The sequence below is a fragment of the Ranitomeya variabilis genome, chromosome 6 (genome assembly GCF_051348905.1).
Source record: "Ranitomeya variabilis isolate aRanVar5 chromosome 6, aRanVar5.hap1, whole genome shotgun sequence".
Classification (NCBI taxonomy): Eukaryota; Metazoa; Chordata; class Amphibia; order Anura; family Dendrobatidae; genus Ranitomeya; species Ranitomeya variabilis.
In genome coordinates, this window is record NC_135237.1 from 189,714,081 (window position 1) to 189,740,573 (window position 26,493).

The window sequence follows — 26,493 nt, forward strand, 5'->3', positions numbered from 1 at the left end:
AATATACATGGTGCAGCGTCTGGCTAGCTCTGGGCGAATATACATGGTGCAGCGTCTGGCTAGCTCTGGGTGAATATACATGGTGTAGCGTCTGGCTAGCTCTAGGTGAATATACATAGTGCAGCTTCTGGCTAGCTCTGGGCGAATAAACATGGTGCAGCTTCTGGCTAGCTCTGGGTGAATGTGCATGCTGCAGCTTCTGGCTAGCTCTGGGTGAACATACATGGTGCAACGTCTGGCAAGCTCTCGGTGAATATACATGGTGCAACGTCAGGCTAGCTCTGGGTGAATATACATGGTGCAGCTTCTGGCTAGCTCTGGGTGAATATACATGATGCAGCTTCTGGATAGCTCTGGGTGAATATACATGGTGCAGCTTCTGGCTAGCTCTGGGTGAATATACATGGTGCAGCTTCTGGCTAGCTCTGGGTGAATATACATGGTGCAGCGTCTGGCCAGCTCTGGGTGAATATACATGGTGCAGCGTCTGGCTAGCTCTGGGTGAATATACATGTTGCAGCATCTGGCTAGCTCTGGGTGAATATACATTGTGCAGCTTCTGGCTAGCTCTGGGTGAATATACATGGTGCAGCTTCTGTCTAACTCTGGGCTAATATACATGGTGCAGCGTCTGGCTAGCTCTGGGTGAATATACATGGTGCAGCGTCTGGCTAGCTCTAGGTGAATATACATAGTGCAGCTTCTGACTAGCTCTGGGTGACTGTACATGGTGCAGAGTCTGGCAAGCTCTGGGTGAATATACAGTATATGGTGCAGCTTCTGGCTAGCTCTGGGTGAATGTGCATGGTGCAGCTTCTGGCTAGCTCTGGGTAAATGTAAATGGTGCAGCTTCTGGCTAGCTCTGGGTGAATGTGCATGGTGCAGCTTCTGGCTAGCTCTGGGTGAATATACATGGTGCAGCTTCTGGCTAGGTCTGGGTGAATATACATGGTGCAGCTTTTGGCTAGCTCTGGGTGAATATGCATGGTGCAGCTTTTGGCTAGTTCTGGGTGAATATACATGGTGCCGCTTTTGGCTAGCTCTGGGTGAATATACATGGTGCAGTTTCAGGCTAGCTCTGGGTGAATATACATGGTGCAGCTTTTGGCTAGCTCTGGGTGAATATACATGGTGCAGCTTCTGGCTAGCTCTGGGTGAATATACATGGTGCAGCATCTGGCTATCTCTAGGTGAATATACATGGTGCAGCTTCTGGCTAGCTCTGGGTGAATAAACATGGTGCAGCTTCTGGCTAGCTCTGGGTGAATATACATGGTGCAGCGTCTGGGTGAATATACATGGTGCAGCATCTGGCTAGCTCTGGGTGAATATGCAGATTCTGGCTAGCTCTGGGTGAATATACATCATGCAGCTTCTGGCTAGCTCTGGGTGAATATACATGGTGCAGCTTCTGGCTAGCTCTGGGTGAATATACATGGTGCAGCTTCTGGCTAGCTCTGGGTGAATATATATGGTGCAGCTTCTGGCTAGCTCTGGGTGAATATACATGGTGCAGCTTCTGGCTAGCTCTGGGTGAATATACATGGTGCAGCTTCTGGCTAGCTCTGGGTGAATATACATGGTGCAGCGTCTGGCCAGCTCTGGGTGAATATACATGGTGCAGCTTCTGGCTAGCTCTGGGTGAATATATATGGTGCAGCTTCTGGCAAGCTCTGGGTGAATATACATGGAGCAGCTTCTGGCTAGCTCTGGGTGAATATACATGGTGCAGCGTCTGGCTAGCTCTGGGTGAATATACATGATGCAGCTTCTGGATAGCTCTGGGTGAATATACATGGTGCAGCGTCTGGCTAGCTCTGGGTGAATATACATGTTGCAGCATCTGGCTAGCTCTGGGTGAATATACATGGTGCAGCGTCTGGCTAGCTCTAGGTGAATATACATAGTGCAGCTTCTGGCTAGCTCTGGGTGACTGTACATGGTGCAGCGTCTGGCTAGGTCTGGGTGAATATACATGGTGCAGCTTTTGGCTAGCTCTGGGTGAATATGCATGGTGCAGCTTTTGGCTAGTTCTGGGTGAATATACAGTATATGGTGCAGCTTCTGGCTAGCTCTGGGTGAATGTGCATGGTGCAGCTTCTGGCTAGCTCTGGGTGAATGTGCATGGTGCAGCTTCTGGCTAGCTCTGGGTGAATATACATGCTGCAGCTTCTGGCTAGGTCTGGGTGAATATACATGGTGCAGCTTTTGGCTAGCTCTGGGTGAATATGCATGGTGCAGCTTTTGGCTAGTTCTGGGTGAATATACATGGTGCAGCTTTTGGCTAGCTCTGGGTGAATATACATGGTGCAGTTTCTGGCTAGCTCTGGGTGAATATATATGGTGCAGCTTCTGGCTAGCTCTGGGTGAATATACATGGTGCAGCTTCTGGCTAGCTCTGGGTGAATATACATGGTGCAGCTTCTGGCTAGCTCTGGGTGAATATACATGGTGCAGCGTCTGGCCAGCTCTGGGTGAATATACATGGTGCAGCGTCTGGGTGAATATACATGGTGCAGCATCTGGCTAGCTCTGGGTGAATATGCAGCTTCTGGTTAGCTCTGGGTGAATATACATCATGCAGCTTCTGGCTAGCTCTGGGTGAATATACATGGTGCAGCTTCTGGCTAGCTCTGGGTGAATATACATGGTGCAGCTTCTGGCTAGCTCTGGGTGAATATACACTCACCGGCCACTTTATTAGGTACACCTGTCCAACTTCTTGTTAACACTTAATTTCTAATCAGCCAATCACATGGCGGCAACTCAGTGCATTTAGGCATGTAGACATGGTCAAGACAATCTCCTGCAGTTCAAACCGAGCATCAGTATGGGGAAGAAAGGTGATTTGAGTGCCTTTGAACGTGGCATGGTTGTTGGTGCCAGAAGGGCTGGTCTGAGTATTTCAGAAACTGCTGATCTACTGGGATTTTCACGCACAACCATCTTTAGGGTTTACAGAGAATGGTCCGAAAAAGAAAAAAAATCCAGTGAGCGGCAGTTCTGTGGGCGGAAATGCCATGTTGATGCCAGAGGTCAGAGGAGAATGGGCAGACTGGTTCGAGCTGATAGAAAGGCAACAGTGACTCAAATCGCCACCCGTTACAACCAAGGTAGGCCTAAGAGCATCTCTGAACGCACAGTGCGTCGAACTTTGAGGCAGATGGGCTACAGCAGCAGAAGACCACACCGGGTACCACTCCTTTCAGCTAAGAACAGGAAACTGAGGCTACAATTTGTACAAGCTCATCGAAATTGGACAGTAGAAGATTGGAAAAACGTTGCTTGGTCTGATGAGTCTCGATTTCTGCTGCGACATTCGGATGGTAGGGTCAGAATTTGGCGTAAACAACATGAAAGCATGGATCCATCCTGCCTTGTATGGAGCATCTTTGGGATGTGCAGCCGACAAATCTGCGGCAACTGTGTGATGCCATCATGTCAATATGGACCAAAATCTCTGAGGAATGCTTCCAGCACCTTGTTGAATCTATGCCACGAAGAATTGAGGCAGTTCTGAAGGCAAAAGGGGGTCCAACCCGTTACTAGCATGGTGTACCTAATAAAGTGGCCGGTGAGTGTATATGGTGCAGCTTCTGGCTAGCTCTGGGTGAATATACATGGTGCAGCTTCTGGCTAGCTCTGGGTGAATATACATGGTGCAGCTTCTGGCTAGCTCTGGGTGAATATACATGGTGCAGCTTCTGGCTAGCTCTGGGTGAATATACATGGTGCAGCTTCTGGCCAGCTCTGGGTGAATATACATGGTGCAGCTTCTGGCAAGCTCTGGGTGAATATACATGGAGCAGCTTCTGGATAGCTCTTGGTGAATATACATGGTGCAGCGTCTGGCTAGCTCTGGGTGAATATACTTGTTGCACCATCTGGCTAGCTCTGGGTAAATATACATGGTGCAGCTTCTGGCTAGCTCTGGGTGAATATAAATGATGCAGCTTCTGGATAGCTCTGGGTGAATATACATGGTGCAGCGTCTGGCTAGCTCTGGGCGAATATACATGGTGCAGCGTCTGGCTAGCTCTGGGTGAATATACATGGTGTAGCGTCTGGCTAGCTCTAGGTGAATATACATAGTGCAGCTTCTGGCTAGCTCTGGGCGAATAAACATGGTGCAGCTTCTGGCTAGCTCTGGGTGAATGTGCATGCTGCAGCTTCTGGCTAGCTCTGGGTGAACATACATGGTGCAACGTCTGGCAAGCTCTCGGTGAATATACATGGTGCAACGTCAGGCTAGCTCTGGGTGAATATACATGGTGCAGCTTCTGGCTAGCTCTGGGTGAATATACATGATGCAGCTTCTGGATAGCTCTGGGTGAATATACATGGTGCAGCTTATGGCTAGCTCTGGGTGAATATACATGGTGCAGCTTCTGGCTAGCTCTGGGTGAATATACATGGTGCAGCGTCTGGCCAGCTCTGGGTGAATATACATGGTGCAGCGTCTGGCTAGCTCTGGGTGAATATACATGTTGCAGCATCTGGCTAGCTCTGGGTGAATATACATTGTGCAGCTTCTGGCTAGCTCTGGGTGAATATACATGGTGCAGCTTCTGTCTAACTCTGGGCTAATATACATGGTGCAGCGTCTGGCTAGCTCTGGGTGAATATACATGGTGCAGCGTCTGGCTAGCTCTAGGTGAATATACATAGTGCAGCTTCTGGCTAGCTCTGGGTGACTGTACATGGTGCAGAGTCTGGCAAGCTCTGGGTGAATATACAGTATATGGTGCAGCTTCTGGCTAGCTCTGGGTGAATGTGCATGGTGCAGCTTCTGGCTAGCTCTGGGTAAATGTAAATGGTGCAGCTTCTGGCTAGCTCTGGGTGAATGTGCATGGTGCAGCTTCTGGCTAGCTCTGGGTGAATATACATGGTGCAGCTTCTGGCTAGGTCTGGGTGAATATACATGGTGCAGCTTTTGGCTAGCTCTGGGTGAATATGCATGGTGCAGCTTTTGGCTAGTTCTGGGTGAATATACATGGTGCCGCTTTTGGCTAGCTCTGGGTGAATATACATGGTGCAGTTTCAGGCTAGCTCTGGGTGAATATACATGGTGCAGCTTTTGGCTAGCTCTGGGTGAATATACATGGTGCAGCTTCTGGCTAGCTCTGGGTGAATATACATGGTGCAGCATCTGGCTATCTCTAGGTGAATATACATGGTGCAGCTTCTGGCTAGCTCTGGGTAAATAAACATGGTGCAGCTTCTGGCTAGCTCTGGGTGAATATACATGGTGCAGCGTCTGGGTGAATATACATGGTGCAGCATCTGGCTAGCTCTGGGTGAATATGCAGATTCTGGCTAGCTCTGGGTGAATATACATCATGCAGCTTCTGGCTAGCTCTGGGTGAATATACATGGTGCAGCTTCTGGCTAGCTCTGGGTGAATATACATGGTGCAGCTTCTGGCTAGCTCTGGGTGAATATATATGGTGCAGCTTCTGGCTAGCTCTGGGTGAATATACATGGTGCAGCTTCTGGCTAGCTCTGGGTGAATATACATGGTGCAGCTTCTGGCTAGCTCTGGGTGAATATACATGGTGCAGTGTCTGGCCAGCTCTGGGTGAATATACATGGTGCAGCTTCTGGCTAGCTCTGGGTGAATATATATGGTGCAGCTTCTGGCAAGCTCTGGGTGAATATACATGGAGCAGCTTCTGGCTAGCTCTGGGTGAATATACATGGTGCAGCGTCTGGCTAGCTCTGGGTGAATATACATGATGCAGCTTCTGGATAGCTCTGGGTGAATATACATGGTGCAGCGTCTGGCTAGCTCTGGGTGAATATACATGTTGCAGCATCTGGCTAGCTCTGGGTGAATATACATGGTGCAGCGTCTGGCTAGCTCTAGGTGAATATACATAGTGCAGCTTCTGGCTAGCTCTGGGTGACTGTACATGGTGCAGCGTCTGGCTAGGTCTGGGTGAATATACATGGTGCAGCTTTTGGCTAGCTCTGGGTGAATATGCATGGTGCAGCTTTTGGCTAGTTCTGGGTGAATATACAGTATATGGTGCAGCTTCTGGCTAGCTCTGGGTGAATGTGCATGGTGCAGCTTCTGGCTAGCTCTGGGTGAATGTGCATGGTGCAGCTTCTGGCTAGCTCTGGGTGAATATACATGCTGCAGCTTCTGGCTAGGTCTGGGTGAATATACATGGTGCAGCTTTTGGCTAGCTCTGGGTGAATATGCATGGTGTAGCTTTTGGCTAGTTCTGGGTGAATATACATGGTGCAGCTTTTGGCTAGCTCTGGGTGAATATACATGGTGCAGTTTCTGGCTAGCTCTGGGTGAATATATATGGTGCAGCTTCTGGCTAGCTCTGGGTGAATATACATGGTGCAGCTTCTGGCTAGCTCTGGGTGAATATACATGGTGCAGCTTCTGGCTAGCTCTGGGTGAATATACATGGTGCAGCGTCTGGCCAGCTCTGGGTGAATATACATGGTGCAGCGTCTGGGTGAATATACATGGTGCAGCATCTGGCTAGCTCTGGGTGAATATGCAGCTTCTGGTTAGCTCTGGGTGAATATACATCATGCAGCTTCTGGCTAGCTCTGGGTGAATATACATGGTGCAGCTTCTGGCTAGCTCTGGGTGAATATACATGGTGCAGCTTCTGGCTAGCTCTGGGTGAATATACACTCACCGGCCACTTTATTAGGTACACCTGTCCAACTTCTTGTTAACACTTAATTTCTAATCAGCCAATCACATGGCGGCAACTCAGTGCATTTAGGCATGTAGACATGGTCAAGACAATCTCCTGCAGTTCAAACCGAGCATCAGTATGGGGAAGAAAGGTGATTTGAGTGCCTTTGAACGTGGCATGGTTGTTGGTGCCAGAAGGGCTGGTCTGAGTATTTCAGAAACTGCTGATCTACTGGGATTTTCACGCACAACCATCTCTAGGGTTTACAGAGAATGGTCCAAAAAAGAAAAAAAATCCAGTGAGCGGCAGTTCTGTGGGCGGAAATGCCATGTTGATGCCAGAGGTCAGAGGAGAATGGGCAGACTGGTTCGAGCTGATAGAAAGGCAACAGTGACTCAAATCGCCACCCGTTACAACCAAGGTAGGCCTAAGAGCATCTCTGAACGCACAGTGCGTCGAACTTTGAGGCAGATGGGCTACAGCAGCAGAAGACCACACCGGGTACCACTCCTTTCAGCTAAGAACAGGAAACTGAGGCTACAATTTGTACAAGCTCATCGAAATTGGACAGTAGAAGATTGGAAAAACGTTGCTTGGTCTGATGAGTCTCGATTTCTGCTGCGACATTCGGATGGTAGGGTCAGAATTTGGCGTAAACAACATGAAAGCATGGATCCATCCTGCCTTGTATGGAGCATCTTTGGGATGTGCAGCCGACAAATCTGCGGCAACTGTGTGATGCCATCATGTCAATATGGACCAAAATCTCTGAGGAATGCTTCCAGCACCTTGTTGAATCTATGCCACGAAGAACTGAGGCAGTTCTGAAGGCAAAAGGGGGTCCAACCCGTTACTAGCATGGTGTACCTAATAAAGTGGCCGGTGAGTGTATATGGTGCAGCTTCTGGCTAGGTCTGGGTGAATATACATGGTGCAGCTTTTGGCTAGCTCTGGGTGAATATGCATGGTGCAGCTTTTGGCTAGTTCTGGGTGAATATACATGGTGCCGCTTTTGGCTAGCTCTGGGTGAATATACATGGTGCAGTTTCAGGCTAGCTCTGGGTGAATATACATGGTGCAGCTTTTGGCTAGCTCTGGGTGAATATACATGGTGCAGCTTCTGGCTAGCTCTGGGTGAATATACATGGTGCAGCATCTGGCTATCTCTAGGTGAATATACATGGTGCAGCTTCTGGCTAGCTCTGGGTGAATATACATGGTGCAGCTTCTGGCTAGCTCTGGGTGAATAAACATGGTGCAGCTTCTGGCTAGCTCTGGGTGAATATACATGGTGCAGCGTCTGGGTGAATATACATGGTGCAGCATCTGGCTAGCTCTGGGTGAATATGCAGATTCTGGCTAGCTCTGGGTGAATATACATCATGCAGCTTCTGGCTAGCTCTGGGTGAATATACATGGTGCAGCTTCTGGCTAGCTCTGGGTGAATATACATGGAGCAGCTTCTGGCTAGCTCTGGGTGAATATACATGGTGCAGCGTCTGGCTAGCTCTGGGTGAATATACATGATGCAGCTTCTGGATAGCTCTGGGTGAATATACATGGTGCAGCGTCTGGCTAGCTCTGGGTGAATATACATGTTGCAGCATCTGGCTAGCTCTGGGTGAATATACATGGTGCAGCGTCTGGCTAGCTCTAGGTGAATATACATAGTGCAGCTTCTGGCTAGCTCTGGGTGACTGTACATGGTGCAGCGTCTGGCTAGGTCTGGGTGAATATACATGGTGCAGCTTTTGGCTAGCTCTGGGTGAATATGCATGGTGCAGCTTTTGGCTAGTTCTGGGTGAATATACATGGTGCAGCTTTTGGCTAGCTCTGGGTGAATATACATGGTGCAGTTTCTGGCTAGGTCTGGGTGAATATACATGGTGCAGTTTCTGGCTAGCTCTGGGTGAATATACATGGTGCAGCTTCTGGCTAGCTCTGGGTGAATATGCATGGTGCAGCTTTTGGCTAGTTCTGGGTGAATATACATGGTGCAGCTTTTGGCTAGCTCTGGGTGAATATACATGGTGCAGTTTCTGGCTAGCTCTGGGTGAATATACATGGTGCAGCTTCTGGCTAGCTCTGAATGAATATACATGTTGCAGCTTCTGGCTAGCTCTGGGTGACTGTACATGGTGCAGCGTCTGGCAAGCTCTGGGTGAATATACAGTATATGGTGCAGCTTCTGGCTAGCTCTGGGTGAATGTGCATGGTGCAGCTTCTGGCTAGCTCAGGGTGAATGTGCATGGTGCAGCTTGTGGCTAGCTCTGGGTGAATATACATGGTGCAGCTTCAGGCTAGCTCTGGGTGAATATACATGCTGTAGCTTCTGGCTAGGTCTGGGTGAATATACATGGTGCAGCTTTTGGCTAGCTCTGGGTGAATATGCATGGTGCAGCTTTTGGCTAGTTCTGGGTGAATATACATGGTGCAGCTTTTGGCTAGCTCTGGGTGAATATACATGGTGCAGTTTCTGGCTAGCTCTGGGTGAATATACATGGTGCAGCTTCTGGCTAGCTCTGGGTGAATATACATGGTGCAGCTTCTGGCAAGCTCCGGGTGAATATACATGGTGCAGCTTCTGGCTAGCTCTGGGTGAATATACATGATGCAGCTTCTTGATAGCTCTGGGTGAATATAAATGGTGCAGCTTCTGTCTAGCTCTGGGTAAATGTAAATGGTGCAGCTTCTGGCTAGCTCTGGGTGAATGTGCATGGTGCAGCTTCTGGATAGCTCTGGGTGAATATACATGGTGCAGCGTCTGGCTAGCTCTGGGTGAATATACATGGTGCAGCTTCTGGCTAGCTCTAGGTGAATATATATGGTGCAGCTTCTGGCTAGCTCTGGGTGAATATATATGGTGCAGCTTCTGGCTAGATCTGGGTGAATATACATGGTGCAGCTTCTGGCTAGCTCTGGTTGAATATATATGGTGCACCATCTGGCTAGCTCTGGGTGAATATACATGGTGCAGCTTCTGGCTAGCTCTGGGTGAATATACATGATGCAGCTTCTGGATAGCTCTGGGTGAATATACATGGTGCAGCGTCTGGCTAGCTCTGGGTGATTATACATGTTGCAGCATCTGGCTAGCTCTGGGTGAATATACATTGTGCAGCTTCTGGCTAGCTCTAAGTGAATATACATGGTGCAGCTTCTGTCTAACTCTGGGCGAATATACATGGTGCAGCGTTTGGCTAGCTCTGGGTGAATGTGCATGGTGCAGCTTCTGGCTAGCTCTGGGTGAATATACATGGTGCAGCTTCTGACTAGCTCTGGGTGAATATACAGTATATGGTGCAGCTTCTGGCTAGCTCTGGGTGAATGTGCATGGTGCAGCTTCTGGCTAGCTCTGGGTGAATATACATGGTGCAGCTTCAGGCTAGCTCTGGGTGAATATACATGCTGCAGCTTCTGGCTAGGTCTGGGTGAATATACATGGTGCAGCTTTTGGCTAGCTCTGGGTGAATATGCATGGTGCAGCTTTTGGCTAGTTCTGGGTGAATATACATGGTGCAGCTTCTGGCTAGCTCTGGGTGAATATACATGGTGCAGCATCTGGCTATCTCTAGGTGAATATACATGGTGCAGCTTCTGGCTAGCTCTGGGTGAATATACATGATGCAGCTTCTGGATAGCTCTGGGTGAATATACATGGTGCAGCATCTGGCTAGCTCTGGGTGAATATACATGGTGCAGCTTCTGGCTAGCGCTGGGTGAATATGCATGGTGCAGCTTCTGGCTAGCTCTGGGTGAATATACATGGTGCAGCATCTGGCTATCTCTAGGTGAATATACATGGTGCAGCTTCTGGCTAGCTCTGGGTGAATATACATGATGCAGCTTCTAGATAGCTCTGGGTGAATATACATGGTGCAGCTTCTGGCTAGCTCTGGGTGAATATACATGGTGCAGCGTTTGGCTAGCTCTGGGTGAATATACATGGTGCAGCGTCTGGCTAGCTCTAGGTGAATATACATAGTGCAGCTTCTGGCTAGCTCTGGGTGACTGTACATGGTGCAACGTCTGGCAACTCTGGGTGAATATACAGTATATGGTGCAGCTTCTGGCTAGCTCTGGGTGAATGTGCATGGTGCAGCTTCTGGCTAGCTCTGGGTGAATATACATGGTGCAGCTTCTGGCTAGCTCTGGGTGAATATACATGCTGCAGCTTCTGGCTAGGTCTGGGTGAATATACATGGTGCAGCTTTTGGCTAGCTCTGGGTGAATATGCATGGTGCAGCTTTTGGCTAGTTCTGGGTGAATATACAGTATATGGTGCAGCTTCTGGCTAGCTCTGGGTGAATGTGCATGGTGCAGCTTCTGGCTAGCTCTGGGTGAATGTGCATGGTGCAGCTTCTGGCTAGCTCTGGGTGAATATACATGCTGCAGCTTCTGGCTAGGTCTGGGTGAATATACATGGTGCAGCTTTTGGCTAGCTCTGGGTGAATATGCATGGTGCAGCTTTTGGCTAGTTCTGGGTGAATATACATGGTGCAGCTTTTGGCTAGCTCTGGGTGAATATACATGGTGCAGTTTCTGGCTAGGTCTGGGTGAATATACATGGTGCAGTTTCTGGCTAGCTCTGGGTGAATATACATGGTGCAGCTTCTGGCTAACTCTGGGTGAATATGCATGGTGCAGCTTTTGGCTAGTTCTGGGTGAATATACATGGTGCAACTTTTGGCTAGCTCTGGGTGAATATACATGGTGCAGTTTCTGGCTAGCTCTGGGTGAATATACATGGTGCAGCTTCTGGCTAGCTCTGAATGAATATACATGTTGCAGCTTCTGGCTAGGTCTGGGTGACTGTACATGGTGCAGCGTCTGGCAAGCTCTGGGTGAATATACAGTATATGGTGCAGCTTCTGGCTAGCTCTGGGTGAATGTGCATGGTGCAGCTTGTGGCTAGCTCTGGGTGAATATACATGGTGCAGCTTCAGGCTAGCTCTGGGTGAATATACATGCTGTAGCTTCTGGCTAGGTCTGGGTGAATATACATGGTGCAGCTTTTGGCTAGCTCTGGGTGAATATGCATGGTGCAGCTTTTGGCTAGTTCTGGGTGAATATACATGGTGCAGCTTTTGGCTAGCTCTGGGTGAATATACATGCTGCAGTTTCTGGCTAGCTCTGGGTGAATATACATGGTGCAGCTTCTGGCTAGCTCTGGGTGAATATACATGTTGCAGCTTTTGGCTAGCTCTGGGTGAATATGCATGTTGCAGCTTCTGGCTAGCTCTGGGTGAATATACATGGTGCAGCTTCTGGCTAGCTCTGGGTGAATATACATGATGCAGCTTCTGAATAGCTCTGGGTGAATATACATGGTGCAGCATCTGGCTAGCTCTGGGTGAATATACATGGTGCAGCTTCTGGCTAGCTCTGGGTGAATATGCATGGTGCAGCTTCTGGCTAGCTCTGGGTGAATATACATGGTGCAGCATCTGGCTATCTCTAGGTGAATATACATGGTGCAGCTTCTGGCTAGCTCTGGGTGAATATACATGATGCAGCTTCTGGATAGCTCTGGGTGAATATACATGGTGCAGCTTCTGGCTAGCTCTGGGTGAATATACATGGTGCAGCTTCTGTCTAACTCTGGGCGAATATACATGGTGCAGCGTTTGGCTAGCTCTGGGTGAATATACATGATGCAGCTTCTGGATAGCTCTGGGTGAATATACATGATGCAGCTTCTGGATAGCTCTGGGTGAATATACATGGTGCAGCTTCTGGCTAGCTCTGGGTGAATATACATGGTGCAGCTTCTGTCTAACTCTGGGCGAATATACATGGTGCAGCGTTTGGCTAGCTCTGGGTGAATATACATGGTGCAGCTTCTGGCTAGCTCTGGGTGAATATACATGGTGCAGCTTCTGTCTAACTCTGGGCGAATATACATGGTGTAGCGTTTGGCTAGCTCTGGGTGAATATACATGGTGCAGCTTCTGGCTAGCTCTGGGTGAATATACATGGTGCAGCTTCTGTCTATCTCTGGGCGAATATACATGGTGCAGCGTTTGGCTAGCTCTGGGTGAATATACATGGTGCAGCGTCTGGCTAGCTCTAGGTGAATATACATAGTGCAGCTTCTGGCTAGCTCTGGGTGACTGTACATGGTGCAGCGTCTGGCAAGCTCTGGGTGAATATACAGTATATGGTGCAGCTTCTGGCTAGCTCTGGGTGAATGTGCATGGTGCAGCTTCTGGCTAGCTCTGGGTGAATATACATGGTGCAGCTTCTGGCTAGCTCTGGGTGAATATACATGCTGCAGCTTCTGGCTAGGTCTGGGTGAATATACATGGTGCAGCTTTTGGCTAGCTCTGGGTGAATATGCATGGTGCAGCTTTTGGCTAGTTCTGGGTGAATATACATGGTGCAGCTTTTGGCTAGTTCTGGGTGAATATGCATGGTGCAGCTTTTGGCTAGCTCTGGGTGAATATACATGGTGCAGTTTCTGGCTAGCTCTGGGTGAATATACATGGTGCAGCTTCTGGCTAGCTCTGGGTGAATATACATGTTGCAGCTTTTGGCTAGCTCTGGGTGAATATGCATGGTGCAGCTTCTGGCTAGCTCTGGGTGAATATACATGGTGCAGCATCTGGCTATCTCTAGGTGAATATACATGGTGCAGCTTCTGGCTAGCTCTGGGTGAATAAACATGGTGCAGCTTCTGGCTAGCTCTGGGTGAATATACATGGTGCAGCGTCTGGGTGAATATACATGGTGCAGCATCTGGCTAGCTCTTGGTGAATATGCAGCTTCTGGCTAGCTCTGGGTGAATATACATCATGCAGCTTCTGGCTAGCTCTGGGTGAATATACATGGTGCAGCTTCTGGCTAGCTCTGGGTGAATATGCAGCTTCTGGCTAGCTCTGGGTGAATATACATCATGCAGCTTCTGGCTAGCTCTGGGTGAATATGCAGCTTCTGGCTAGCTCTGGGTGAATATACATCATGCAGCTTCTGGCTAGCTCTGGGTGAATATGCAGCTTCTGGCTAGCTCTGGGTGAATATACATCATGCATCTTCTGGCTAGCTCTGGGTGAATATACATGGTGCAGCTTCTGGCTAGCTCTGGGTGAATATACATGGTGCAGCTTCTGGCTAGCTCTGGGTGAATAGTTAGGCTCTCCCACAACTTGCAAGGATGTTACTCAGCTGTCAGACAGATCTCATCAATTTCTACTTTTAGACTTAAAGTATTCACTCACGTAATATGTTTACTTTAATTTCCACAGGACTCATCCAATCTCCTCTTACAAATATACATTTTATGACCAGTTACTTACACTTAGCTGTGTATCCATAAGAATTGGTTGGAAAGGATGCCACCAGATGGAGAACCGTGTTACCATCTCGGTCTGTTTTATTGATGTGTTTCTTCATTTTTGGCTTCATTTTCATGATAAGTTTGAAGAGGCTGTTGTTTGCTTAAATAAAAAAAAGAAACCACAATATATTGTTACATAGTTAGACAGGTTGAAAAAGACCTAGGCCCATCAAATTCAACCTCTTCACTCTCCACCAATTGTGCATTTGTCACTAATAGATTTAGGCTATGTGCGCCAAAACGCTGCTATCCCTGATCATAGACACACAGCCTTAATGTTAAGTGTCTTTAGGGGATAAATGTCTGACTGCTGATACCCCACCAATCACAAGAATAGGGATCCCGATCCCCTGTTCTTCCACACTGCATTCATGATTAAATGGTTACACCTGGGAGCTGCGGTCCATTCAGGTATATGGGACTGACGGAGACAGTGGAGATTAGCATTCGGCGAGTCCAATAGGCATTAATTACAATGGTCACACACCGGGGGCGTGGTTTGCAGGAGACAGGAGCGGACGTGCTTCTGCATAGCTCCTGATAATCCCCTATTTTCAGCTACTTCAGCTTACTTATTTGGGGTATATTTTGCCCTAAAACCTGTAAGAATATGCCTGGACTGATAATAAGATAAAAGATGACATAAAAAAAATGTCCTTTGCCGAGACGGGGAGGTACCGGAGGGAAGCCTAATGGAGGCCTGCGTTCCCCTGAGGTAAAAGTGACTGGACATTTACCTCATAAATTGGATCACTGCCAAAACCCAACGGTATCAAAGCCTTATAGATCTAAGAAGACCTGTAGGACATCTGTAATAAAGACTCCTGCTATAAAGGGGGAAGGGAGTGCTGCAAAGCAGGGAAGCCTGTCAAAGGAATTCCATTCTGACAGGATAATGAGAGAATCCTCAGAGGCTCATCATATACAGCAGGTCCTAGAGGGGAAGGTTATCTTGTTTACACAAAATGAAGGAAAACAGAGAAAGGTTCTCAGAAATGTGTAATAATTATAGGGGATAACTCAGGAGACTCTTTGCGTGGAACAAGACAACTACAGGACACAGTTTTATAAGTGGTAAAGTCTATATTATCACATGGTGATTCAAACAGGTGCAGAGAGAAACTCAAGTCCACAACACTTGGTGTAAATATTAAACGCAGCTTAACAGTCTATACGGAACGTCAGAGGAAAATGCAATCATGCAGCAAGTCTATGAAGCACAATTATTCTTGAGGATACTTGACACAAATAAGTCCTTGCTTAGTCCAAACACAGATAGATATGCTTATAAGGCAGTTCAATTAATATCTTAGCTCAACCAGGGAGGCCTGGGTAATAGTCTCAGGTTTAAGCAGAGCAGCAAACAGCTTACATGTCCAGCAAATGCAGATGGAAGAAAACACAAGCAGCAGATGAAGGATTACTGTAAACTGGTGTATGCAGCAGGAACTCAAAGCAGAGTAGCAGGATCACCACACAGGTTCACAGGAGCAGGTATATAGCCAGGGGGTCACCAGGGTCAGGTGCTGGATGCAAGGCAGAATACTCTAGCACAGACTGAAGGCTGGGGTGGAGTTTTATAGCAGGAAGACACAGTGCACATGAGACCAAAGACGCCATCTTGGAAAAGGGCAGTAATGCACAAAAGGTAATAAAAATTTTCAGAGTCCTGACAGAATGACACTTCTCGCCAACCATCTGATAAGATAAGCAGAATACCAATACTTAAATCCAAAATTCCTCATCATCCACCTAATATATTGAGCTATAACACTGCTAAAGGACACATGACTAAACTACAGTTAAACGGGGACAAACGTCTACCTAATGGGAATGATGTAAGTTTGCAACTTGGTTATTTACCAGGAGAAGATACCTTTTCTAATTGCATACATATTACCAGAGACTATAATTTGGAGAAAATTAAAGGGATGTTTCTCAATGTAACCTCCTGCTCTCCTAAATATGCTAAAGAAACAATAAATACCTTCTCCAAAGATGAATATATTTTATCTCATAAAGATTTAGAAAAAAATTTGGATCAATCAAATGGGTCCCTCAACTTATTGGGACATTTGTAGAGTATTCACTCTGAGAAATTTTTTGAACAGATGGATTCTTTTGGTTATGTAGGTGGTTATTCATCCGACGACATGGATCCCGATGATATCTCATCCTTATATTCATATTCATTTCCTTCCTCAGAAGATTCAAAAAGTTGTGAAAATTCCGAAACCATAGGAGAATTTCCACAAAAAAATGATTCTGGAAAATTGGTACAAAGAGAACTAGAAGGGCAATGCGCTTCTCACAATTCATTAACCCTTTCACCCCGAAGCCTGTTTTCAACTTCCTGACAAGGCCATTTTTTTTCAATTCTGCCCACTGTCACTTTATGAGGTCATAACTCTGAAACGCTTCAACGGATCCTGGTGATTCTGACATTGTTTTCTTGTGACATATTGTACTTTATGATACTGGTAACATTTCTTCGATTTGACTTGCGTTTATTTGTGAAAAATATGGAAATTTGGCGAAAATTTTGCAATTTTTAAACTTTTAGTTTTTATGCCCTTAAATTAGAGAGTCATATCATACAAAATAGTTAACAAATAACATTACCAACATGTCTTCTTTACATTACCACAATTTTGGAAACATTTTTTTTTTGTTAGGAAGTTATAAGGGTTAAAAATTGACCATCGATTTCTCATTTTTACAACAAAATTTGCAAAACCATTTTTTTTAGGGACCACCTCACACTTGAAGTCACTTTGAGGGCTCTATATGACAGAAAATACCCAAAAGTGACACCATTCTAAAAACAGCACCCCTCAAAACCACATTCAAAAAGTTTATTAACCCTTCAGGTGCTTCACAGGAATTTTTGGAATGTTTAAAAAAAATTGAACACTTAACTTTTTTTCACAAAATTTTAACTTCAGATCCGATTTGTTTTATTTTACCAAGGGTAACAGGAGAAATTGGACCACAAAAGTCGTTGTACAATTTGTCCTGAGTACGCCTATACCCCATATGTTGGGGTAAACCATTGTTTGGGCACATGGCAGAACTCGGAAGGGAAGGAGAGCCATTTGACCTTTCAATGCAAAATTTGCTGGAATTGAGATCGGACACCATGTCGCGTTTGGAGAGCCCCTGATGTGCCTAAACAGTGGAAACCCCCCACAAGTGACACCATTTTGGAAAGTCGACCCCCTAAGGAACTAATCTAGATGTGTGGTGAGCACTTTGAACCTCCAAGTGCTTCACAGAAGTTTATAATGTAGAGCCGTAAAAAAAAAATCATATTTTTTTCACAAAAAATGATCTTTTTGCCCCAAATTTTTCATTTTCCCAAGGGTAACAGGACAAATTGGACCCCAAAAGTTGTTGTGCAATTTGTCCTGAGTACGCGGATACCCCGTATATGGGGGTAAACCACTGTTTGGGCGCATGGCAGAGCTCGGAAGGGAAGGAGCGCCGTTTGACTTTTCAATGCAAAATTGGCTGGAATTGAGATCGGACACATGTCGCGTTTGTAGAGCCCCTGATGTGCCTAAACAGTGGAAACCCCCCACAAGTTACACCATTTTGGAAAGAAGACCCCCTAAGGAACTTATCTAGATGTGTGGTGAGCACTTTGAACCTCCAAGTGCTTCACTAAAGTTTAGAATGTAGAGCCGTGAAAATTAAAAAATCATTCTTTCCACAAAAATATCTTTTAGCCCCCAAATTTTTATTTTCCCAAGGGTAACAGGACAAATTGGACCCCAAAAGTAGTTGTCCAATTTGTCCTGAGTACGCTGATACCCTATATGTCGGGGGAACCACTGTTCGGGCGCACGGCAGAGCTCGGAAGGGAAGGAGCGCTGTTTGGAATGCAGACTTAGATAGATTGGTCTGCTGTAGTCACGTTGCATTTGCAGAGCCCCTGATGTACCTAAACAGTAGTAATCCCCCACAAGTGACCCCATATTGGAAACTAGACCCCCCAATGAACTTATCTAGATGTGTTGTGAGAAGTTTGAACCCATAAGTGTTTCACTACAGTTTGCAACGCAGAGCCGTGAAAATAAAAAATCTTTTTTTTTTTCCACAAAAATTATTTTTTAGCCCCCGGTTTTGTATTTTCCCAAGGTTAACAGGAGAAATCGGACCCCAATATTTGTTGTCCAATTTGTCCTGAGTACGCTGATACTCCATATGTTGGGGTAAACCCCTGTTTGGGCGCATGGGAGAGCTCGGAAGGGAAGGAACACTGTTTTAGTTTTTCAACGCAGAATTGTCTGGAATTGAGATCGGACACTATGTCGTCTTTGGAGAGCCCCTGATGTGCATAAACAGTGGAAACCCCCCAATTCTAACTGAAACCCTAACCCAAACACACCCCTAACCCTAATCCCAACCATAACCCTAACCACACCCCTAACCCCAACCGTAAATGTAATCCAAACCCTAACTTTAGCCCCAACCCTAACCCTAACCCTAGTCCTAGCCCTAACCCCAACCCTAACTTTAGCCCCAACCCTAACCCTAATGGGAAAATGGAAATAAATACATTTTTTAAAATTTTATTATTTTTCCCTAACTAAGGGGGTGATGAAGGGGGGTTTGATTTACTTTTATAGCGTTTTTTTGGCTGATTTTTATGATTGGCAGCCGTCACACACTAAAAGACGCTTTTTATTGCAAAAAATAGTTTTTGCATCACCACATTTTGAGAGCTATAATTTATCCATATTTTGGCCCACAGAGTCATGTGAGGTCTTGTTTTTTGCGGGACGAGTTGACGTTTTTATTGGTACCATTTTTGGGCACATAACATTTTTTTATCGCTTTGTATTCCGATTTTTCGGAGGCAGAATGAACAAAAACCAGCAATTCCTGAATTTCTTTTAGGGGGGGGGGCGTTTATACCGTTCTACGTGTGGTAAAATTGATAAAGCAGCTTTATTCTTCAGGTCAGTACGATTACAGCGATACCTCATTTATATAATTTTTTTAATGTTTTGGCGCTTTTACACAATAAAAACTATTTTATATAAAAAATAATTGTTTTTGCGTCGCTTTATTCTGAGAGCTAGAACTTTTTTATTTTTCTGCTGATGATGCTGTATGGCGGCTTTTTTTTTTGCAGGACAAGATGACGTTTTCAGCGGTATCATGTTTGTTTATATCCGTCTTTTTGATCGCGTGTTATTCCACTTTTTGTTCGCCGGTATGATAATAAAGCGTTGTTTTTTGCCTCGTTTTTTTTTTTTTTTTTTTTTGCGGTGGTCACTGAAGGGGTTAACTAGTGGGATAGTTTTATAGAGCAGGTCGTTACGGACGCGGCGATATGAAATATGTGCACTTTTATTGTTTTTTTTAATTTACATAAATAAATGGATTTATTGGTAATTTTTTTTCCCTTTATTTGGGGATTATTTTTTTTTTTTATACATTCTATTTTATTTTATTTTTTTTTACTTTCTAACATTGTCCCAGGGTGGGACACCACTATATTAGATCAGATCGCTGAGCTGACACTTTGCATAGCACTGTGTCAGATCAGCGATCTGACAGGCAGTGCAGGAGGCTTTCCGGCGCTTGCTCTGAGCAGGCGACGGCTAGCCACCTCACTTCCGGACCCGGAAGGAGCCCCGCGGCCATCTTGGATCTGGGGACTCCTTCCAGAACACCGGAACAACGCGATCGCATCGCGTTGTTCTGGTGGGAGAGCGCAGGGAGCCCCCGTCCCTGCACAATGCCCCTCTATGTCGCTGTCACTACTGACAGCGGCATCAGAGGGGTTAAATGCCCACGATCGGCACTAGCGCCGATCGTGGGCATTGCTGCAGGGTGTCAGCTGTCATATACAGCTGACACCCGCACGTGATTGTTGCGGCGCTCAGCGTGAGGCCGCGCGATCGTGCCGCCGTACTAGTACTGCGGTTTGCGGGAACTCAGTTCCGGCAGAGTACTAGTACGGCGCATGTCGGGAAGGGGTTAATAGACAATATACGAGCCACTGAGGATCATCCATCAGAAAAGTTCATGATCAACATATGCAAGGCCCTTTTATTATCGGTGAATATTCTAAGAAAAGATTCTATTAAAGATGACAACTCAAAAATATCTTCTGAAAGCGAGACAGAATTAGTTGATTCTACGCATTTGAATATAGCTAAGACATCCGAGACTTTCATCAAGAAACTTTTTAAAGATACTTTTTCGCACACAGTTGATGCTACACTTTCAAATATTAAAGGGGCATCTAACAGATCTAACGATGTCACAGAAAGAATTAAATCCTCATACAAAATTTACGAGACTTCACACACTAAAGGAATGCAGGATCTCCCTACAATCTCAGATTCATTGGAAAACATCCAGAAGGATATTACTTCCTTCAGAAACAGTCTAGCTAATTTGGAAGACTTCAAAGGGAAAAACAATGTGAAGATCAGAGGAATTCTGAAGTCGGTCCAAAACTTCCAGTTAAGGGATTACATTTCTTCGCTAATTTCTCATCTAATTCCGAACGCCAAAGGGGAAAACTTAATTGAAAAGGCCTTTAGAGTACGCAGGCCATCTGCTCTTCCATCTGATGTTGCTACAGATGTTATTGTCTCATTTTACCCCAACTGGGTAAGAAACACACTACTGGTTATATCAAAAGAGCCAAGATTCCTCTCTTCTCCGTATAGTCATTAAACCTTTTTTAAAGACCTATCTAAAGAAACTCTGCAAAAGCGGAAATTATTTCAATCCACCACACGTGAGCTTCTAAAAGCCAGAATACCCTACAATTGGACTCAGTTCTCTACGCTACAAATTAATTTAGCATCTAAACGGATTACTATTTCTTCTCCAACGGAAGGAGTTGACTTCCTGAAATGTGCCGGCATAGTTTCCTCCGTGGGCTCTCCTGGTCACCTTTCTATGTCCAACTCAAACCTACGTCCCAAGTGAAAAGTACTACAATCAACATTTATTGAAGTCGGTAACTTTATTATTCAAGTTCCTAGAAAAGCGATTTTCCATTTATTCCTCAATTGTGGCTTGTAAATGAACCGTACTTTGCCCCCACAAAGTCCTAGGATCACCTTTAGGTGATTCCAGACAGGACAGGCCCTTATATACATCATACAACGTACTTACTTTTTTATTGAGAAGCGACAGTTATATTAGGTTTGATACTGAGCTACGTTTAATCTGTTTGAGTAAGCTACAGTATATATATGTATGCCTGTCTTTTCTTTTCAGCCTTTTTTTTCCTTTACCCTGTACCCTTCACCTCTATTAAATTTATAAAATCAATAAAATTTGTTGGAAAAACAATGGTCACACACCCATACTGCATCAGTCAATTCAATATTTCTTGACACTGTTTTGACCATTTCAGTGCAGTTGCCACAAAAACAAAACACATATGCCATGATATTCCATACATATTACTAAATGGGTCTATGTACATCAAATAGACCAGCCCGAGGGAAGGTTTAAAAAGACTGAAATAAACATCTATCATTTCTTAATACGGTATGTTCTCTGAAAATAGAGAATGAAACCAGCTTTTTGCTGCCCGACCTTCCAGCAGGATTCCGGTCCGATCTTCCGGGTCGTCGTATCCCAGCATGCCAAGCGACTTCCCACAACGCTCCGCAGCAGCGCATGTAGTCAGAACACAGTTCTCACAGTTCTGACTACACAAGAGCTGCCTGCAGCAATAACTGTGATAATTACACTACCAATCAATATCTGTTGATAGCACTCCCTTAGACAAAACAGTTAGACCATTAATTGTGACAGCGTGTCGGAGGTTGTGAAAGTCTGTCAATGGCTGTGAAAAGTCGGCTTGCGTGATCCCATAACCCGGACGATCAGACCTTACTCCTGCTGGAGAGTCCTGTCATTAAAGGGGTTGTCCAGGCTTGGGTTTAATTCTGCAGAAACCCTGTGTGACGGCAGACTTGTGCATCCTCACAGCATACGCACTGCTTGCTGTCAGGATTCTCCGGTGCCATCCCCAAGAGCGTGCAAGCCCGTGACCGAAATATGGAATTTGCATACAAAAAAATATATAAATATAGATTTTTTTTAAGTTTTATAATTATTGCACTGATCATTAAAATAAATATGTTATTTTTGTTGATTGGCAACCTTTAACCCCTTTCCAACATCGGGCGTATATTTACGCAGATGTCTGACTCCCTTTGATGTGGGCTCTGGCAGTGAGCCCACATCTTTCTCGGCACATATCAGCGGTTTTCAACAGCTGACATGCGCCTGGAACAGCCGCGGGTGGAATCGCTTACAGCGGCATTTAACAAGCACTTCCGGCCATTGGGCCAGAAATCTGCCCCCCCAATTACCCCCATCACATGATCGCGGGTCATCGGTTCATTGTCATGACAACCAGAGGTCTCCTGGAGACCTCTATGGTTGTCACTGCCGCCTTGCTGTGAGCGCCACCCAGTGGTCGGCGCTCATAGCAAGTGAATAATTCAGCTACATATTGGGAATCTGATCATCCAAAATGTGCGTCGGGGTGGACTCCTGGCTTCCCACTGCTGCACATACCAGGTATTATTGTTGTATATTCCTGTGACTTGGCCATGATTGGTGCGATGTTATTTAGTTGTATTATATAGGGATACTAATCCTTTGATTTGTATGGTTATTTGTCTCCTATATAATGTATCAATGGTATGTTTGTGCAGTGATGTGGCCTTGGAATCCTTGGGCAATTTGTACCGCCACATTGTGCTTTACCTTCCCCAATTGTTGTCCATTTATCTGTTCCTTTTTTATGACTAATGTTTTACTGGATATTGAATACATTTATACATTTTATGGGATTATTTGACTGCGTGTTTGTGATGTTTTGGACATTTAGTTTTGGCAGTTATGCCTATTAGGGTCCTGGCATAATACAGGTGACACTTATAATGAGTTTGCTGTGGATGTAATACCGTATTAATGTTCCGTGCATGCAAAATGTATGTGACAACTTTATTATTCATTGCCTATATGTAGCAGAGCCAATCGAGTTATGGCAGCTTCTAGACTCCCATGGAGGCTATTGAACCATGCCAAAAGAAACAAAAAAGTTTTTAAAAATATTAAATAATACAGAAGTTCAAATCACCCCCCCCTTTCGCCCCAATCAAAATAAAATTAAAAAAATCAAACACACACATATTCGGTATCACTGCGTTCAGAATCGCCTGATCTATCAATAAAAAAAAATTAACCTGATTGCTAAACAAACTTAGCGAGAAAAAAAAGTCAAATTGCAAGAATTACATTTTTTATGACTGCCGCGACATTGCATTAAAATGCAATAATGGGCGATCAAAAGATCATATCAGTACCAAAATAGTATCATACACATCAGCTTGGCACGCAAAAAATAAGCCCTCACCCTACCCGAGATCACGAAAAATGAAAACACTAATGGGCATCGGAAAATGGCGGAAATTTTTTTAAACAAAGTTTGGAAATTTTTTCACCACTTAGATAAAAAATAACCTAGACATGTTTGGTGTCTATGAACTCATAATGACCTGGAGAATGGCAGGTCCGTTTTAGCATATAGTGAACCTAGCAAAAAAGCCAAACAAAAAACAATTGTGGGATTGCACTTTTTTGCAATTTCACCACACTTGGAATTTTTTTCCCTGTTTTCTAGTACAGTAGAGTGGTAAAACCAATGGTGTCGTTCAAAAGTACAACTCGTCCCGCAAAAAACGAGCCTTCACATGGCCATATTGACGGAAAAATAAAAAAGTTATGGCTCTGGGAAGAAGGGGAGCGAAAAACGAAAATGTAAAAAAATGAAAATACCTCCGGGGTTAATCTATGAAATTAAATCAAAATTACTAACACATCCCCTTTAAAATGAATTAAATCATGGAAAGGAAAATAAGAAAAATTGCAGTTAAAAGGGATTCTGTCCACAAGTTTTTGTCACGTAATCAAAGAGCACCATGAAGTGGGGCAGAGATATTGATTTCAGTGATATGCTGTGGTTTCATTACTATCAGAGTCTTATCAGCAGGAGATTATCAGTGCTGGACTAGCTGCCCACATGCTTCCTGATCCAGCCACAACGCCAGCTTGGATTAGCAGCTCACTGTCAATAGACATAGGAAGCTGTGGAGTTGGCGAGGTCAACTTTCTGAGCTCTGCTACATCTACAGCTGAGAGCGCTCTGTCACAGTACTATAGTAGGTCCTAAGACACACAACACTGAAATACAATACCCTGGTTGTTGCTTCTACCTGATTTCATGCAGAGCTGTGTGACAGCATGAAGCGAGTGTTCTCCAATGGTCTCCACATCGGCGCCCATGGTTACAAGCCAAATGACAAGCTCATTGATGCGATTTATATCACTGCAAGACGTGGAATTCACAAAAGTCTGAAAAAAAATTGTATGAGGAAATATACGGTAAGTCATAATGCCTCTATTGTTTAACAATTTCTGAGAAAAAAAATAAGTTGGCACGGCTTAATTGAAATGGTGTCAATCCCCACAAATCAGATAACGATGAGACGTCAGTTTTTAAGAAATGGAAAAACAATGCAGCACATGGCTGATCAGGAACATACTAAATTGGGCTCAATAAGCATGAACTATAATAAATATTCCAGTTCTGCATTTTACAGCGAGATCAATCAGAGTTTTTCTCAATAATTTATATTCTGTATTGAAGGTTTTCTCCTCTCCATTTTCTACATATAGTATTGCATACTTTACCTCAAAGATGCCCCCTAGTGGTACTTTCAAGTCATTAATGTCTGCTGGCAACTTTGACTGGCAGGTCATTAAAAGGATGCAGGACTAGGGAGAAAAAAAAAAGAGGTTACACTTAATATAATAGTTATTGTATTTTCTATGTAAGCCTATCATTACATCTGATGACACTTTGTAAAGAATTCAAATAAAAATATCTTCATTTCAGTTAAAAGTTTTGTGCCTTTAACTTCACTAAAGGGAACCTGCCAGGCGAGTCATACTGTCTATACCGGGGCGGCACGAATCAGACCCTGGCATTACAAGTGCAGCCAGATATACAGTTAGGTCCAGAAATATTTGGGCAGTGACCGTATCTTCGCGAGTTGGGCTCTGCATGCCACTATTTCAGCAATTTGGCACATTCAGAAAATAACAAAGAGAGCACTGGTGAGTTCAGGAACTCAAAAAAGGCCTGGACATCGATGGAAGACAGGTGGATGACTGCAGAATCCTTTCCAAGGTGAACAAAAACCCCTTCACTGCACCCACCCAAGTGAAGAACACTCTGCAGAAAGTTGCTGCTTCAGTATCTAAGTCTACCATAAACCTTCACGTTACAAGAGCAAATACAGAGAGTTCACCACAAGGTGCAAACCATTCATCAGCAAGGCCAGATTAGACTTTGCTAAAGAACATCTAAAGAAACCAGGCCAGTTCTTGAAAAGCATTAGGACAGATGAACCCAAGAACATCCTGAATTAGAATCATGGGAAGAAGTAAGTATGGAGAAGGCGTGGTACAGCTCATCATCCAAAGCACACATCCTCTGTAACACATGGTGGAGGCAGTGTGATGGCATGGGCAAGCATGGCTTCCAATGGCGCTAGGTCACTAGTGTGTATTGATGATGTGAAAGCAAGAGGATTTTTTTTTTAAAGGCAAAGTCGTTTAATATTCTGCAATGGCCGAGTCAATCACCAGATCCCAGCCCCATTGAGAAGCATTTCACATGCTTAAGACAAAACCTAAGGCATAAAAACCCACAAACAAGCAATAACTGAAGTCGGCTGCAATAAGGCCTGGTACATCATCACAAAGGAAGAAACCCAGTGTTTGGTGATGTCCATGGCTTCCAGAGATGAAGCAGTCATTGCCTGCAAAGGATTGTCTACAAAGTATTAAAAACGTACATTATATTTATAGTAAAGTTAATTTGTCAAATTACTTTTGAGCCCCCAGAAATGCAGATTCTTTGTAGAAAAATTGTTGCAATTCCTAAAAGTTTCACAGGATATTTTTGTTCAACCCCTTTAATTAAACTTGAAAGTGTACACTTCAGTTACATCTCCGTTGTTTAATTTCAAATCCCAAATAACGGAATGCAGAGCTGAAATCACAAAGATTCGGTCACTGGCCAAATATTTCTGAATCTAACTGTATGTTCTTACATGTCGAATTTCTATATTGATTAATGATGTACAATAACAAATTGTATTGTGGTACCGTGTTAGCCAGAAAAATCAATGTGAATATTTTTCTGCCCAATGATGACAGAAGTATTCTTGGAGTGATACCTTTATTGGCTAACCAGAAAATAATATGTTTGCAAGCTTTCAGAGCACAGTGGCTCCTTCTTCAGGCAAGATTACAAATAGATTAATAAGAAAAAGGCACAACATTTAAAGAATGTTACAGGAGGACATTTGTTAGGGGGTGGGAAGTTTGATGATTTATTTATTTATTGATTAATAACAGCTAAGGCCA

The 26,493-nt window shown here is 44.7% G+C and overlaps 1 protein-coding gene across 2 annotated transcripts in view; it reads right to left on the reverse strand.

Moving 5' to 3' along the window:
* TRANK1 (tetratricopeptide repeat and ankyrin repeat containing 1) overlaps nucleotides 1-26,493 on the reverse strand; it is a 216,858-nt gene that overhangs the window by 109,346 nt on the left and 81,019 nt on the right. For both annotated transcript variants that reach the window (XM_077269326.1, XM_077269327.1), the window contains exons 6-8: nucleotides 24,751-24,834; nucleotides 24,273-24,411; nucleotides 13,961-14,101 (exon numbers count right to left, since the gene is read on the reverse strand). In XM_077269326.1, the coding sequence (XP_077125441.1) occupies nucleotides 13,961-14,101; nucleotides 24,273-24,411; nucleotides 24,751-24,834 (364 nt within the window). The remainder of the gene's footprint in view (nucleotides 1-13,960; nucleotides 14,102-24,272; nucleotides 24,412-24,750; nucleotides 24,835-26,493) is intronic.